At 34.3% G+C, this 14,005-nt stretch overlaps 1 protein-coding gene across 3 annotated transcripts; it reads left to right on the top strand.

The window, feature by feature from the left end:
* The first annotated feature begins 1,243 nt into the window (after positions 1–1,243).
* LOC104903575 (hypothetical protein) lies at positions 1,244–9,412 on the top strand. Of its 3 annotated transcripts, XM_057391798.1 has the most exons (4): positions 1,244–1,770; positions 8,165–8,254; positions 8,330–8,478; positions 8,755–9,412. In XM_057391798.1, exons 1-3 carry the CDS (start codon positions 1,493–1,495, stop codon positions 8,463–8,465), a joined length of 504 nt encoding a protein of 167 aa, XP_057247781.1. In that variant the 5' UTR covers positions 1,244–1,492; the 3' UTR covers positions 8,466–8,478; positions 8,755–9,412. The 3 variants fall into 3 exon arrangements, with proteins under 3 accessions (XP_057247781.1, XP_057247780.1, XP_010689926.1); XM_057391797.1 differs by lacking the exon at positions 8,755–9,412 and having other exon boundaries at positions 1,252–1,770; positions 8,330–8,596; XM_010691624.4 differs by lacking the exons at positions 1,244–1,770; positions 8,755–9,412 and adding an exon at positions 5,521–5,701 and having other exon boundaries at positions 8,330–8,596.
* The last annotated feature ends 4,593 nt before the right edge of the window (positions 9,413–14,005 follow it).

The following is a 14,005-nucleotide window of genomic DNA, read 5'->3' on the forward strand; positions in this document are numbered from 1 at the left end:
TGGGAACTTATACCCAATCTTGAAAAGGTATTCGTAAAGAACTACCCATCCTTTAGGGCAATCGTCGGGACTTTCTTCTTGAGTGGGAACCCTAACTTTGGTAAATAGGGATAATCGGTTTTTTTCAAAAACGCCTTCTATTTCCCCGTCGGAAAAATGACTGGCAACGGGGACACCCCCAATGAACCCATCATCCACTACGATTACCTTTTGTGAATCCTCAGTAATCTTGACGGTGGCCCTCTTAGATTTTCTAATCTTAGGAGTCTCTTTAGGTGCCATATCAACAAGGAAGTGAGAATGAAAGAGAATTTTACCTGAAAAGACGCTGGAAAATGCCGATCGAGGGAATGAGTTGTGGTGCTTGGCAGATTCTTGAAGGTAGCGGAAATTTTGGGTAAAGAGAGAGAGATGAGAAGAAGGAAGATGGAAAGGTGAAATAGTGATGGGATAATAGGCTAATATACGTGGCGTGGGCAGTTGTCCAAAAAAGGTAACAGTTTCCTACAAGTTATAATTGATGGTCCTTCCCAAGGCAGTTTTTGGGTTGTACTCATCAATTAGGGGCAATTTTTGGGCCCAGGATTTGTACATTGGCGGCACAATTTAATTTTTCAAATAAAGGGCAGAAAGGACTTGAGCATCCGTGACGTGGCAGACCCCATTATCAAGGAGATTAGTATTTCGGCGGAGCAGAAAGAGGAAGTGGTTGTTTCCATCAGCTGATGTGGCGCGGGTCATGCGTAGGAATCTAACGACATTATGGAAATATTATCTTCATATATATATATATGTATACGTTACTCATTTTTTTGTAACCTAAATACTATTAACACATTCGCACAAACACAATTCTGAGATATCAGCCCTTCTCTCTCAGCGGTAACCGGAAATTGTAACCGAGAAGATAATCTAATACTCAAACTTGTAACTGATCATTGTCAATTGCCAAATAGTGAATTGGTGATCAAGAGTGTCACCCGCAGTTTTTCCCCTCATTGAATTTTCCGCGTCAACAATTCTTTCGTTATTTCTCATTTTATTGTTCATTATTTGTTCTTGTTATTTATATTCGTTATTCTAGAAAGTATATAGATCTTGTTGATAGCTCCCCAATTTCTTTTGCGTACATAGTACAAAATCGACATAAACAATATTCGCAATTACGCATTTGTTAGAAGCATAAATGTGAAACTGACATGTTGCACTCCCAACTCACATTAATCGATCATTGTAAAATGTAAATTATGTAATCGCACTCCGATAACTTATTGTGCAAAGTTTTGCTAGAAAAAAAAATACATGGGGAATGAAGACATTAACTAAAATAACATTCATCTCTCTCCTCGATTGTCACAATGAAACCCCCTTAAATTCGGTTCCCACGTTATCTTGAAAAACAAAGTTGCCTCGTTAGATTTTTATGTTAGCCTGATTCATCTCTTTACCATTACCCCTTGCTAGTCTCCATAGGTTCACCAGCAGTAGTAACATGCCCAGGATTCTCCTTGAAGCCCCCAATCTCACCCAATTTCTCCTTGGCGCGATCCATCAGCCCAATCCCAGACGTCCCATACTCTCCAGTCGTCGTCCCTCGTCGCGACGTCGGGTCAGTTCCAGGCTGTGGTTGAGCTCTTGGCTGGTGCTCTTGTTGCGGCTGGCCACCATAGTAGCCTGTCGTGAAAGCATCAGCATCTCCAGTAGACAAGCCAAAGGATGCACCGCCTTTAGTGCTAGGTCCGCCATACATGGCAGTGGTGCTTGGCTGGGGTAACTGATTCCCGAACTCGTCTGTCTGCCGAGTTGGCCCTTGTTCATCTCTTGCGTGTGACATGGGTTTATGTTTATGTTGGTTTGTTAGATAGGAGTATAGGACTACAGGACTACAGGACTGGGTTGCTTTTGTTCTTTTTTTCTCTCTTGGATGGGTGAATGAGAAAGTGTTCTGGATTATTGGACTCCATGTTAGGGTATTAAGGAGTTTATACGACACGAATGTTTGTCCAAAGGTGTGGCGTGGCATTAGTAGACACTTACATTTGTGGCTAGATATGGACAACACGTAGAGACGTTCTGGTTGCCGCTAAGGTCATGTGCAGGGTGAGAAACTGTACAAGTCCCCGAAATATAACGGTTCAATTTTATTAGTGGTCCGCTTAAAGAAAAAAAAATCTAAATCTAATTACAAATACAAATAGATTAATTTTTATTTGGTGTTTTTCTTCTTTTCCTATTTTCCAAAAAGCCCCATTATAATTTATTTTAGCACAGAACCTCTTATTTTATAAGCCTGTCATGCTTATTGTGAAAACTATTACTGGTTATTGGAGTCTATTAAACTCTAACTGGTTCTCCTAATAAGTATTGCTGCATTTCTAGTAGGGCTTGTACTTGGAATTTTGGATAAGCTACAACGATTCTTCTACTTGCAGATCTATAAATTTCTTAATTCAAATGTTAAAACTATGTATAGGGCATGGTACAACCTTGAGCGACAACGGCCAACGGGAAATCTAGCTTAGTTCAAGAATAGGTGGTAGTTTAGTACAACACCATCTCAAATTTTTAGAACCCCGTATTAGATTCGAATTGTCGTTCTTGTTCACCTTAATTTGAGGAGGGTTAGGAGGGTTTTAAGCTTTGGACCATGGCCCTAATAGGAACATGCCCACACACTCTTTTATATCTTGTAAAAAAGATTAGCTTATTTATTATGGAGGATACAAAAACTCTTATCTAAAATTAATTTGATATTTGTTGAGGAACAAATCGTATTTATATATTTTCTTTGTTTAGCATCGAGAGCATATCTATTTAACTTCGTGTTCTATGAAAATATCCAATTATTTAGAAATTATCCTCCGTAACAAAAGGATATTTATCTATTATGAGTTATGACCATGACATTGAGGCCATTTTCCAAAATGATCCTAACATTTTCACCCATCTCTAATAACCTTAACTTGTGTTTTGTCATCAAAACTTACATAATGACTAACTGTGTTGACTGTTGACATCTTTATTTTTTAAAAGCCCAAAGTATTTCTCCTCTTTTTATCTAAAACCCCACCCAGCCCAAAAATCCACCCATCCCCATAACCACCACGCACTATCACATACTCCCGATACGAGAAATGATAAACATCTAATTGCTAGATGTTTATAAACATCTAGCAGGGGTAAAATTGTCAATATACATGAAAAAAGTTATCAGTCAAACAAAAAAGTAATCTCGAAAATTGGGCACTGTCAGAAAATTTCGATACTAATATATGATGTTCATGCTACTACAACTTGTGTTCGTGTAACTATAACTAGTGTTTATGCAACTAAAAATAGTGTTTATGTATAAACAGATAGTGTTCGTATTTTTTTAATTGGACACTGTCAGAAGATTCCGATGCTAATATACAGTGTTCATGCTACTAGAACTAGTGTTCGTGTAACTATAACTAGTGTTTATGCAAGTCACACTAGTGTTTGTGTATAAACAGATAGTGTTCGTATATTTTTTTTTACATATCTAAATAAGAGATAGAGAAGAGTAAAATAAAAATATGATGAAATTATATCAAGATGGATGTCTATTTGTAGAGAATAAAAATATATGAATATTGGTATATTTTTTATTTTTTTCTAAAATATATTTTTTGAGATATACAAGTTTAAAAAATTGGAAAAAGTAATTTGTTTGGATAAACAATATAGTGACATGTGTACCACTCACATGTTGCCACATTAATGTTAGATGTTTGGCAAACATCTAGCAATTAGATGTTTATCATTTCTCCTCCCGATACATATGCATCAATCTATTGTGTGGAAAAGTATAAGGGTCTCAAGGGTAAAATTATAAATTAACATTGTAATTGTTGATCTTGGCTGCTTAAATTTTACTTTCTCAAAGTAATATAGATAATAATATTATTGAAAAGATTTGTTTTAAATAGGTAAATTGTTACGCGGTCTTCCTATTTTAATTCTATCTTTTGATTATCCCTGATTGACTTAGGTTTTTATGTCCATTTTCTTCTATTGAGTTTTAACCTGTTTGTGACTTGTTTAGTAGGTTACTTGTGATACTTGCTACAATGTCTCTTCTTCTCAAACCGGCGAGGGAGGCGACGGTGGGGGTGGAATATTGTAACACATATCATAAGTAACCTAATAAACAAGTCACAAACAGGTTAAAACTCAATAGAAGAAAACAAGCATACAAGCCTAATCAATCAGAGATAATCAAAATGTAGACTTAAAATAGAAAGACCGCACAGAGGTTGACTTATTTAAAATAATTTTTTCATAATTATTTGGGGCAATAAATTGTAATATTAATATTAGTGATAGCAATAGCAATAGCAATAGCAATAGCAATAATGATGATAATAATAATAATAATACTAATATTAATGATAAAATAATCGTAATTGTAATAATAATAATTATTATTATTATTATTATTATTATTTTATTATCAAAGAGATAAATTAGGAACTGAACAAAACTGATTGGAATTGAGGCTTTGTTTGGTTGGATGTAAAACATTTTACATGGAAAATTCAATTGTGAAGTAATTCTTTTTATTTGGTTCAATCTAAATAAGTTATGAAAAAGAGAAAAATAGAAGGGGAAGGGAAAGGATGGATAAGAGGAGAGTAAAAGGTTGTTAAGGAAAAGGGAGAAAAATGTATTTTCCCTTCTTACTAAAGAAAAATAATTTCTACCTATAGCTGCTTTGATAAAAAACTTGTTTTACACCCCTTAATAGGGTTGAAAGTTATTCGGATAAAATCCAAAATCCAATCCAATCCAATCTGAATTAGTAATTCGGATCGAATTCGAAATGTGTTCGGATTGGATTCGGATTGAGTTCTTTGAAAATTTGGATTTTCGGATCGGATTAAATTGAGGGTAATTGGATCCAAAAATCCAATATAACCAAATAGTAATATGCCTTGTATTATGTATCTTGATTGGGTTTAAGTGCTTAACTATTTTTTTTCTAAAAAAAAGCAAGCCCGTAGCCTAGTAGGCGTAGCACTTCCACCCTTCCCCTACCCTAACAACACTTAGTTCCTCAATTCCTAAATCTACTAGGCTGTTGTTGTGCTTGATTTATTTCATCGAGAAACTAGAGTTTTAAAAAATCGGATTTTCGGATTGGATCCAATTCAGAGTATGAAAATTCGGATTGGATTGGATCGTATTCAAACTCTAATTGGTTTGGATTCGAATTGGAAAATTAAAATCCAGATTTTGTTCGGATCGGATTGTATTAGGCCCTAATCCAAACCGCACATCGAACTTTCACCCCTACCCCTCAGCATACCAAACAACGGAAAATGAAAGGAAAAGAAAAATTATTTTTCATGAAAAATATTTTACATCCTACCAAATTAACAGACTAAAAATAATAATCACATCTATATAATAATATTTAGAATCGTAACAAATTTTCAGCCCACAATAAGTTATTATAAACTCGTCAATTCAAGTTTTTTCTTTTTTAAATCTCTTGGAGTCATACATTTTCGGGTGTTTTGCATCAAAAGAAAAATCTTAAACTACATAGGTACAGGCGTATAGTAACACTCCAAAAGACGCAAATTCAATTCCTTTAGAACCTCTAGAACATAATTCCGAAGCTCATTTCATACACAAATTCGTCACTCATACGCTAATTCCAAAGCTCGAATTGCAGGTTATTGTTTTGTTCCTTAGATGAATCTACTTGTTTTGCTGCAGATTTTGGTGTGGAATTGCGATTTTTAAGATCTACTTCATGTGATTATTCATGCGATTGGTTTTATGCGGTTGTTATTGTTTGTTTCATGAATTGGACTTATTTTTTCTTTATCTCATATATGTTATTTCATGTTTTTAGGGATAATTTACATGTTATAAACTTATGATTCGATTTCTGGTATAACTTGTTAATTCAGCTTTGTTTCATGGAACTAAATGATAAGAAAATTCATGTTACATTTTGTAGATACGCATATTTGCGTTCACTTGTACTTGTTTAATTATCAGAGCAATTTTTCAAGTGTTGTGGCTGGAAATCAGGGATGAATGACCTGTCATCCCCGGACCCAGGGCGGCCTCCCCTCCTGTCCTGGCTCAGGGACGGGCCTGAGGCTCACAGTTATGGCATTTATGAAACCCTAGTTAGGAAAATCATGCAATTGGATGACAACGGATATTTGCCACCTTTAATTTTGGAGGGATTAGAAGAAAAGAGAGCCAAAGTTATGGCATTGCTTATGATTACTGGGATCTGAGTTGAAGAATTGGTTACTGTTGTCAAAGTGTCGAACTCGGCTATTTTTAGCGAAATTTTAGGCCTTGAGGTTTGTAAGTTTATATTGCAATCCAAGAACTTTGGGTGGCCAGGTGGATAGTGGTTTGTTTTTTGGTGGAAGTTTTTAGGTGGATAGCTTGGGTAATAGCGAATGGGATTTCATATAGGCAGTGTTTACCTAATTGGCAGTAAAAGAATGGGTGTAAGAACAACTTCGATTCCTCATTTTGTTAAATTTTACCCTAAAGTGTAGCACTTGCACAACTGATTTGTGTATTCCTGTCGTATTTCGTGGGGATTAGCTGATTAGGTACATTGTGTTATTATTAGCTTCATGATGGGCATTGTGTGTAGCGGGAGTTTGAGGCTTTCTGTTTTCTCATTGATGGAAGATTACTGGGCTAAAGTATATGAAAAAATAATGAGGAGCCAATATTAGAGACAAACATGGTTTCATGGGAAAACCTCTCCCTTAACAAGCAAGAAAAAAACCCACCAAAGTACTAATAATTTGAGGAACAACTCTCTTGTAAAGCACTCAAAACCATCGATCTCCCTGGACTGTATCACAATCTCTCACCGGACATTAGGGTACAAGGAAAAATAATCACCCTTGCCTTCTTTATATAGAGGACAGTAACGTACCCCTTCTGTAAGATATATATGTTCTAGAGTGTTGACTGTTGACTCTTCCTAGATCTAGAATTCAACAAGTATTAGCAAAGTAATATTCTATCTTCCTAAAATAATCAATAAATTAGGAAATAACACATCCAAGAATTCATACAAATTAAGATAAGGAAACTACAACTAAGTGATGACAATTGACACATGGAGACCTTCACAGGAGTTCTCCTCGGCCTTACACCACACAGTCGTGTGGTTTTCCAGCTCCAGTTGTCTGCAGTCACTCTTTCTTGTCACTTGATAGGTACTTCACAACCCAGACCGAGACGCACCATGCGTCCTTGAGCCCACTCCCAGGCTCGTCTTGTCAAGATCGTAACCAACAATCGCAATCACTCATGAGTTATGGATAGGTAGGATAGATCTGTCTTTTGGAATAGTCGAATAGCAAAGGAAGGGGTGGATCTTTTTCCTGGTGACTGGTGAGAATAGTTTGATCATATAGGAATAGTCCACCCAAATAAGTGTCTCCTTAAACCAGGTTTCCCGCGTAGAAGTATTTGAGTTAACTGATGCATCTTAGCTTCACAAGCAGGTCACGTACATCGAAATATTTGGGTATGACTGGTGAAATTTAACTACAGGCCTACAGGAAAATTTGCACCCTGATACTCATGACTCTATTAACCTCGTCTGCTGATGGTTTTAAAGATTCCAAGTATGTAAAGGACAATCTGTTTCCTTCTGGAATATTTATTAACTGGCTTGGATTGGGCACTTGGACCATGTAACAGATGTTTTTCTTAGCTTCTTGACTAGGAGAGAAGAATTCTGAGATCCTGGGACTCCAGTAGAAATCAAGGCTGAACCAATTGGTCCAGCTGTTTTTACACCCATCTGATGATGTCATTGATCCGATGACTGCCATTTTACCAAAGACCTAGTGAACATATGGAGATTATGATATCTCAGACTCTTCCTGAATTTCACTCATACAGTCATGCCTATGCCCTTCTTAGCATGACAGTGGTAGTGTGTACAAGCTCCCTACCTTCTTGGGAGTTGGGATTATGCTTCTCTGTTACAGTCTATAGCTTTTATGGGAGCAAAGGAATGAAAGAAGCGAAATCTCATTGGGGATGGTGCAAATTTGTCAATAGTCATTTGTCATCTTTCATTTTATACAGTTTTCTGTCATCCTTTACACAAATAGTTTGGTGTGATTGTGTGAAACAGCAAACTGATGTCCCGAAGGCGCAATACTATTGTAGCTGCAGGATTAGTAGTGTTTGCTGCAGGGGGTTTGGCATTTCCTTTCTACATGGCGTAAGTTAACTGCAATTCTATGCCTTTGAGTTCATGGTGTTTTCTCGAAACTGACTGATGTTATGTTTCCTTTAGATTATCATCTAAGAAGCAGCCTGTCATCGATTCATCAAAGCCCTTGCCACCCCAAGCAACCTTTCGAGGACCATATATTAACACTGGTTCACGCGATGTTGGACCTGACCATCGTAGTTATCCAAAGAATGATTAAATTATGTTCTCATGTACTCATATATTTTCCCCCTACTTATATTTTAGAAGAGCACTAGAATTTGTATTCAATAGCTTGTTAATTGTTCTTATAGACAATAATTTAAGAGGAAGAAAATCAATTTCAACCAATTGTCCTCTTGCATCGCCATTTCAGTGCAAACTCAAGTTAAAGATTTCATAACGAATATATGATTATATAGTATAGTATATTTGATGCTGATAATCTCAGTATATCAGATATACTATTGTATATCTGATATTATATTGAAATGTTTTATGTTTTTCAGAATTGGCATATAACCCCAACTTCAGGAGAGTAACCCAATAATCGAGAAGTTATCACTTATCAACTGCAAGAAAATTTCAGCACAGCCTTGAGACCTTCTGCAACTGCGTGCCTGCCAAGATCACCAGGAAACAGGATCCTCGCGGCTGTCTGTATTTCCCTTGATGTAACATATGGCTGTTTGTCTCTCTCGACTAATCTTGTTGCCTCCATAGATAAATTTTCTAGTATACCATTAATAAGATCATCCATCATGATCACAGCTTCCCTTGTAATTTCGAGGTCTTCGTGTACTACTTTCAGAACTTGGTAGATGTAATTCCTAAATGTTAAAATCTCCAAATCTGAATTTGAAGCTACACTTTCTTCAGAAGTTGAGGCCATCAGAAGATAGTGTATCAATTGCTACAACTTGAGTAATGTGCGGTATGACCGTATGAGATTGAAGGGTATATATAGGGGGGATGGTGTACCACATTTCAAAAAAAAATTCAAACCATTTTTTAGTAGCATGGGAAAGTGGAGACTGGAGAATGGGAATCATGGGTATTTATTTGAACTCGAATTTTGTGGCATCGTTTAGGTGTTTGTTCAACTCTTTGAGATGTGGGATTTATGGACTTTTCATAATTACTCCATCATTGTCATTATTGGGACTACTCTGCCATTTTAGAAATATTCCCTTCCCCAAATTTTGTCTACTTAAAGATAGGAGAAAATAATGAGCATTTATATCCGTAGCTTAACTATGAATTATACGAAAGTAATGTTGAGAAAGCAATACTTTCTATGATGAATTGAATAATCATTATAATTAAACTACTTTCATAGTATTAGGAAACAATGATTCTAATAGCCTAATATTTACGTTGTTTGCTTAAATTAATCTCACCTTTTGATTCTTTTTTTTAATAATCCGACCTTTCAGCATGTGTAGACATGTCTTTATTGTCTATACGAGATGAATGCGTATTTGACTACCTCATTGAAAATATTTTGAAATTAAAAGAAGTCATCAACAAGTATTTAAAGGAAGACTTATAAATCTAATTGGATTTGGGTAATCATAGGGATATCTTAGAGACTTATCTAATGTAGATTTCTCGTCACGAGTTCATAATTGGTCAATTAACTAAAGATAGAGTTCGAGAATGAGGATATGAATATGATCAGAATCAAATTTGTTCATTATTGGCCCCTACTTACTACGATTCATGTCTAGGTTCATGCATTAAAATAGCCAAGATTTATGTTTATGTAATCTAAAAGATTAATCTACGTTGGTTAATTAAACACAAAAGAATAAATTTGGTGATATATTCATTAGCAATAAAATTATAGGGAACCTAAGTCAATTGTCAAAATTATCTGAATTTAGCATTAGAACATTTATTTAGGTCTTGTAATTAGCAAAAATAAGCATGTGAGGTAATGAAAGCAGTGAAGCATACAACATGCATATGAATAGAATATTGTATAGAAATATAAAGATTACAAGTTAGAGTACACAAGAGAGCAATAACTAATTCCTTCGAGAGTCTATATTATGAAAAATACTCCCTTTGTTTTTTGTTCTTCCTACTTAAAATGTGCACGTTTGCCCATGCACATTTTTGACCTTAAATATATTTCCTCACATATTAGTAAAAATTATAACGATTGAGTACTAATAAAGTACTCATTAAAACGAATCAAACTAGACCCCACATGACTATTTTTAATATATATTGAAAAGAATTTAGAAGATTCTTTCTAATTATAATAGTGTCAAGATTCCAAGTATGTCAAAAAGAAACAGAGGCAATAGATTGTTAGTATAATAAGAATTAAATGAAATTGACCCTCAAAAATTATACATTTTTAGTCTAGGTAAATGTTGGGCTATTACAATCAATTTTGAGTAATCTTGAAGCTTTAATAGATATTTAATGAAAACTGGAAGTGTTTGAATATATGTTTGTAACACCTCGATAATTCTCTCTTTTCCGAAATTCATTTTCAATACAAAACTTAGAAAATCATCAAAGTATTATCACCCATGTGATAACGTATCGGCTTATTCAGAATTTTGCAGTGGAAAACATAATAAATGAACATGATAACAAAACTTAATCAACTACAAAGTCAACTCCAAAAGTCAAACCAACAAAGTCAAAGTCAAACTTAAAACCAAAACCTACTACGAAAAGTATAAATTCAATGTATGATAAATAGATTACACAAGCTCTCTAATCCTGAACCTCATGATGCATCATCTTCAAACCTGTCGATGGACAATGCACTATTGATCCCTAGAGACTGCTCACCAAAATGGGTCATCACGGTATCAATAAGGCATAGCCATGATCAACATACACAAAGAAAAACACGTAATCAGCAAAGCTAAGTACTACATAACAAATAATCCTAACATGATACTACTACATACTATGTAGGAATAAATAATAACATAATAATCTTGCAGATAACTCTTACTGAACTAAACTTCACAACCAACATTTTATTTACTTTAAATGGAATAGTCAATGGAACAAGTTATCTGACTAAAAACAACCTTCCATTTGGAAGATGAAATACGGGCGCGACTCCGTATACCCATGGCCTACGATATCAATGAACCTTTTAAATAAAAATAGCAACGGTGATCAATTCGATCCCAGGAAAAGCCATGGGCTACCACCATGTACTCCAACTCTCTACTTGTCTAACACTTCAGACGTGCACAAGTCTAAAGCTATTGCTAGCCCCGTTTCATTTTACATGATTTATCATCTATTACTTGTTATGACTCACAAGCAATACAGATAATACAATCATTAAACAATCATAAACTTTCATTTTTATCTTACGATTAGATAAGTGATCAAACAACTTAACAACCCAAGATTAATTCCAACTTTAATTCAATCTTCCTTTATTTGTTGAACCTAGCCAACAACCAAACTACCTTTCATAGGTATAAAATATCAACTTACCAAATAAGACCCTGGATCCTTATAAAGTAGTGAAATAATAAAAAGGGAACTACATGATTTGATCATGATCCAAACTAATAAATATATATTAATCCCTCATATGAATTGATACAATAAAGTTTCCAAATCTCATATGCTTGATTCAATATTCCATACAAACATAATATAAATCTTATAAATAACATGTTTCACACAACGGCATAAAACACGCAAATCCAACTTAATAGGAATCACATATGAATTCAATTAGTTTCCTATACATGATACTACATAATTTTCATCCTTAAAATCATGATACTAATCCAATAAACACATAGACATATATGTACCTTGTGTAGACAAAACGAGTGGCCACTTTCAGAACCTTAAAAGTCGCCTAAAGAGGATTTTCCGCCTAAAACAACCAATATAAATTCATAATCAATCCTTTATGTATTTACAGCAATAATAAAATACTTTAAACCTTTCTTAAAAGTGTGTAAAAACCTTTCACATCATTAAAAGTTAAGTGTTAAAGCCTTCTAGTATAGTATTACTATACTAGCTGTCAAAACTCTCAAAACTCATGTTTAAAATCATAAATCTCCATCAACAATACTCATTTCAAATTTTCAGCAACATATAATATATTAAAACTCTTTTCAAACATGCTTAAACATATGTAAAATCATAAGAATAATCAATTTCATAAACTATAATATACTATGATTTTCCAATCTTTAAAACCCTAAAAATTCATGCTTTGATAACTAATTAAATCCAACCTAAACATAGTAAGTAAATCTGAATTTTATTTCTTCAATACGTAAATTATATAAACTTAGATTCATAAATAAATCATCAAACTATAATCTTTAAACATAATCATATTAAAATGAATCTTAAAAAACATAAAATTTGTATTGAAAATAACTTGAGCCAAAGGATAGCTAGGACAAAAACCAAAGAGAGAGAAAAAGAAATAGGAGGACCAAAATTGTGGGAGGAAGGAGGAAAGAGAAAATAATTGTGAGGGAAAATTTTGGGGTTTGTGGGGGTTTATATAGGTTTCCCCTTATGGCCTTAGGAAAAAGGTGTGTGATTGGGCTCAAATAGAATTCAATAATTAATGATATTAGTTTTTGGGTCCCCATACTCAACTAGGAGTCATTTTCCTAATCCAAATAGTTTTGGGTTCCTCATACCCACTTAGAAATCCTTTTCCATTTCCAAAAAGTATTTTAAGCATTTCAAATATTTTTCAAAGCATGCCTAAACAAAATATCTTAACCTTTTCAAATCATTAAAATAATTCTTTTGACTTTCAAATAGTGAACCTTTGAAGAAATGAATTATTTAAATACTAAAATATATTTAAATAGAAATAACTATACATTAAAATATATTTATAAAATTCATAAATTTACGGGGAATTGCGGTGTTTGAAGTGTTTGAGAGAGAATTTTTGTAGTGTGAAGGTGTATGTAAGTGTATCAAAGCGTATTTGTAAGCGTATGAAAGCGTGGGAACACGTTAGAAAGTGTGAGAAAATCGGGTGGAACACGAGGCTATTTAAAGAAAAAGAATTATGAAAACCGCGCCTTAAAGATAAGAACATGGTCCAATTAGGACGACGTTATGTTTCATTACTGGGTACTAAATGGAAAGACGTGATTATGTGTCTACATTATGATCTGTTCATTCTAACCCATGACCTGTTGAAGAATTGATTAATTGGACAAGTGTCTTGTTCTAATTTAATTAATCAGTTTTAATTTTAATTAAATTACCTAAAACTAATTTAACCACCATTCACACCACCACGACCAACAACACCAACACTATTGCTAACCACCCCATTTCACCCCACACCACCAACAACCACAAGTAGACAATCGACTACTACCAACCACCACAAAACCTTTGCACAACCTTCCCACCACACCACTGCCACCACTAATAGGTTGACTGGCTTGCACAGAAACGTGATAAGGGGCACGGGGAAACACAAATTTCAAAACTGAGAAGACGCGGGGAAACGCAATTTTTTTCTAACAATTGATATAATGCTTTTACAATATTAATGAAAACAAAATTCAACATAAAACAAGTTTAATTTACGATATATAATATTCAAACATGTTCCAAACTAACGTTAACCATTGTAACTTCCAAACTAACATTAACCAGTGTAACTTAAAATAAATCCAAATAATAATAACTAAGTGAGAGGATATTAGCTCCAACCACTAAGAGAAAAATACAAATTCAGGATTTGGTTCATCAAAAGAAAGGTCG

This window comes from Beta vulgaris, chromosome 9, assembly GCF_026745355.1.
Source record: "Beta vulgaris subsp. vulgaris cultivar EL10 chromosome 9, EL10.2, whole genome shotgun sequence".
Lineage (NCBI taxonomy): Eukaryota > Viridiplantae > Streptophyta > Magnoliopsida > Caryophyllales > Amaranthaceae > Beta > Beta vulgaris.

What these genes read in the sequence shown, in the direction of transcription:
- LOC104903575 (XM_057391798.1), top strand. Translation starts at nt 1,493, where the DNA reads ATGCCCAGGATTCTCCTTGAAGCCCCCAATCTCACCCAATTTCTCCTT. An exon ending in GGCAGTGGTGCTTGGCTGGG is followed by an intron (nt 1,771 to 8,164) that starts GTAACTGATTCC and finishes TGTGTGAAACAG; the next exon opens with CAAACTGATGTCCCGAAGGC. An exon ending in GCATTTCCTTTCTACATGGC is followed by an intron (nt 8,255 to 8,329) that starts GTAAGTTAACTG and finishes TGTTTCCTTTAG; the next exon opens with ATTATCATCTAAGAAGCAGC.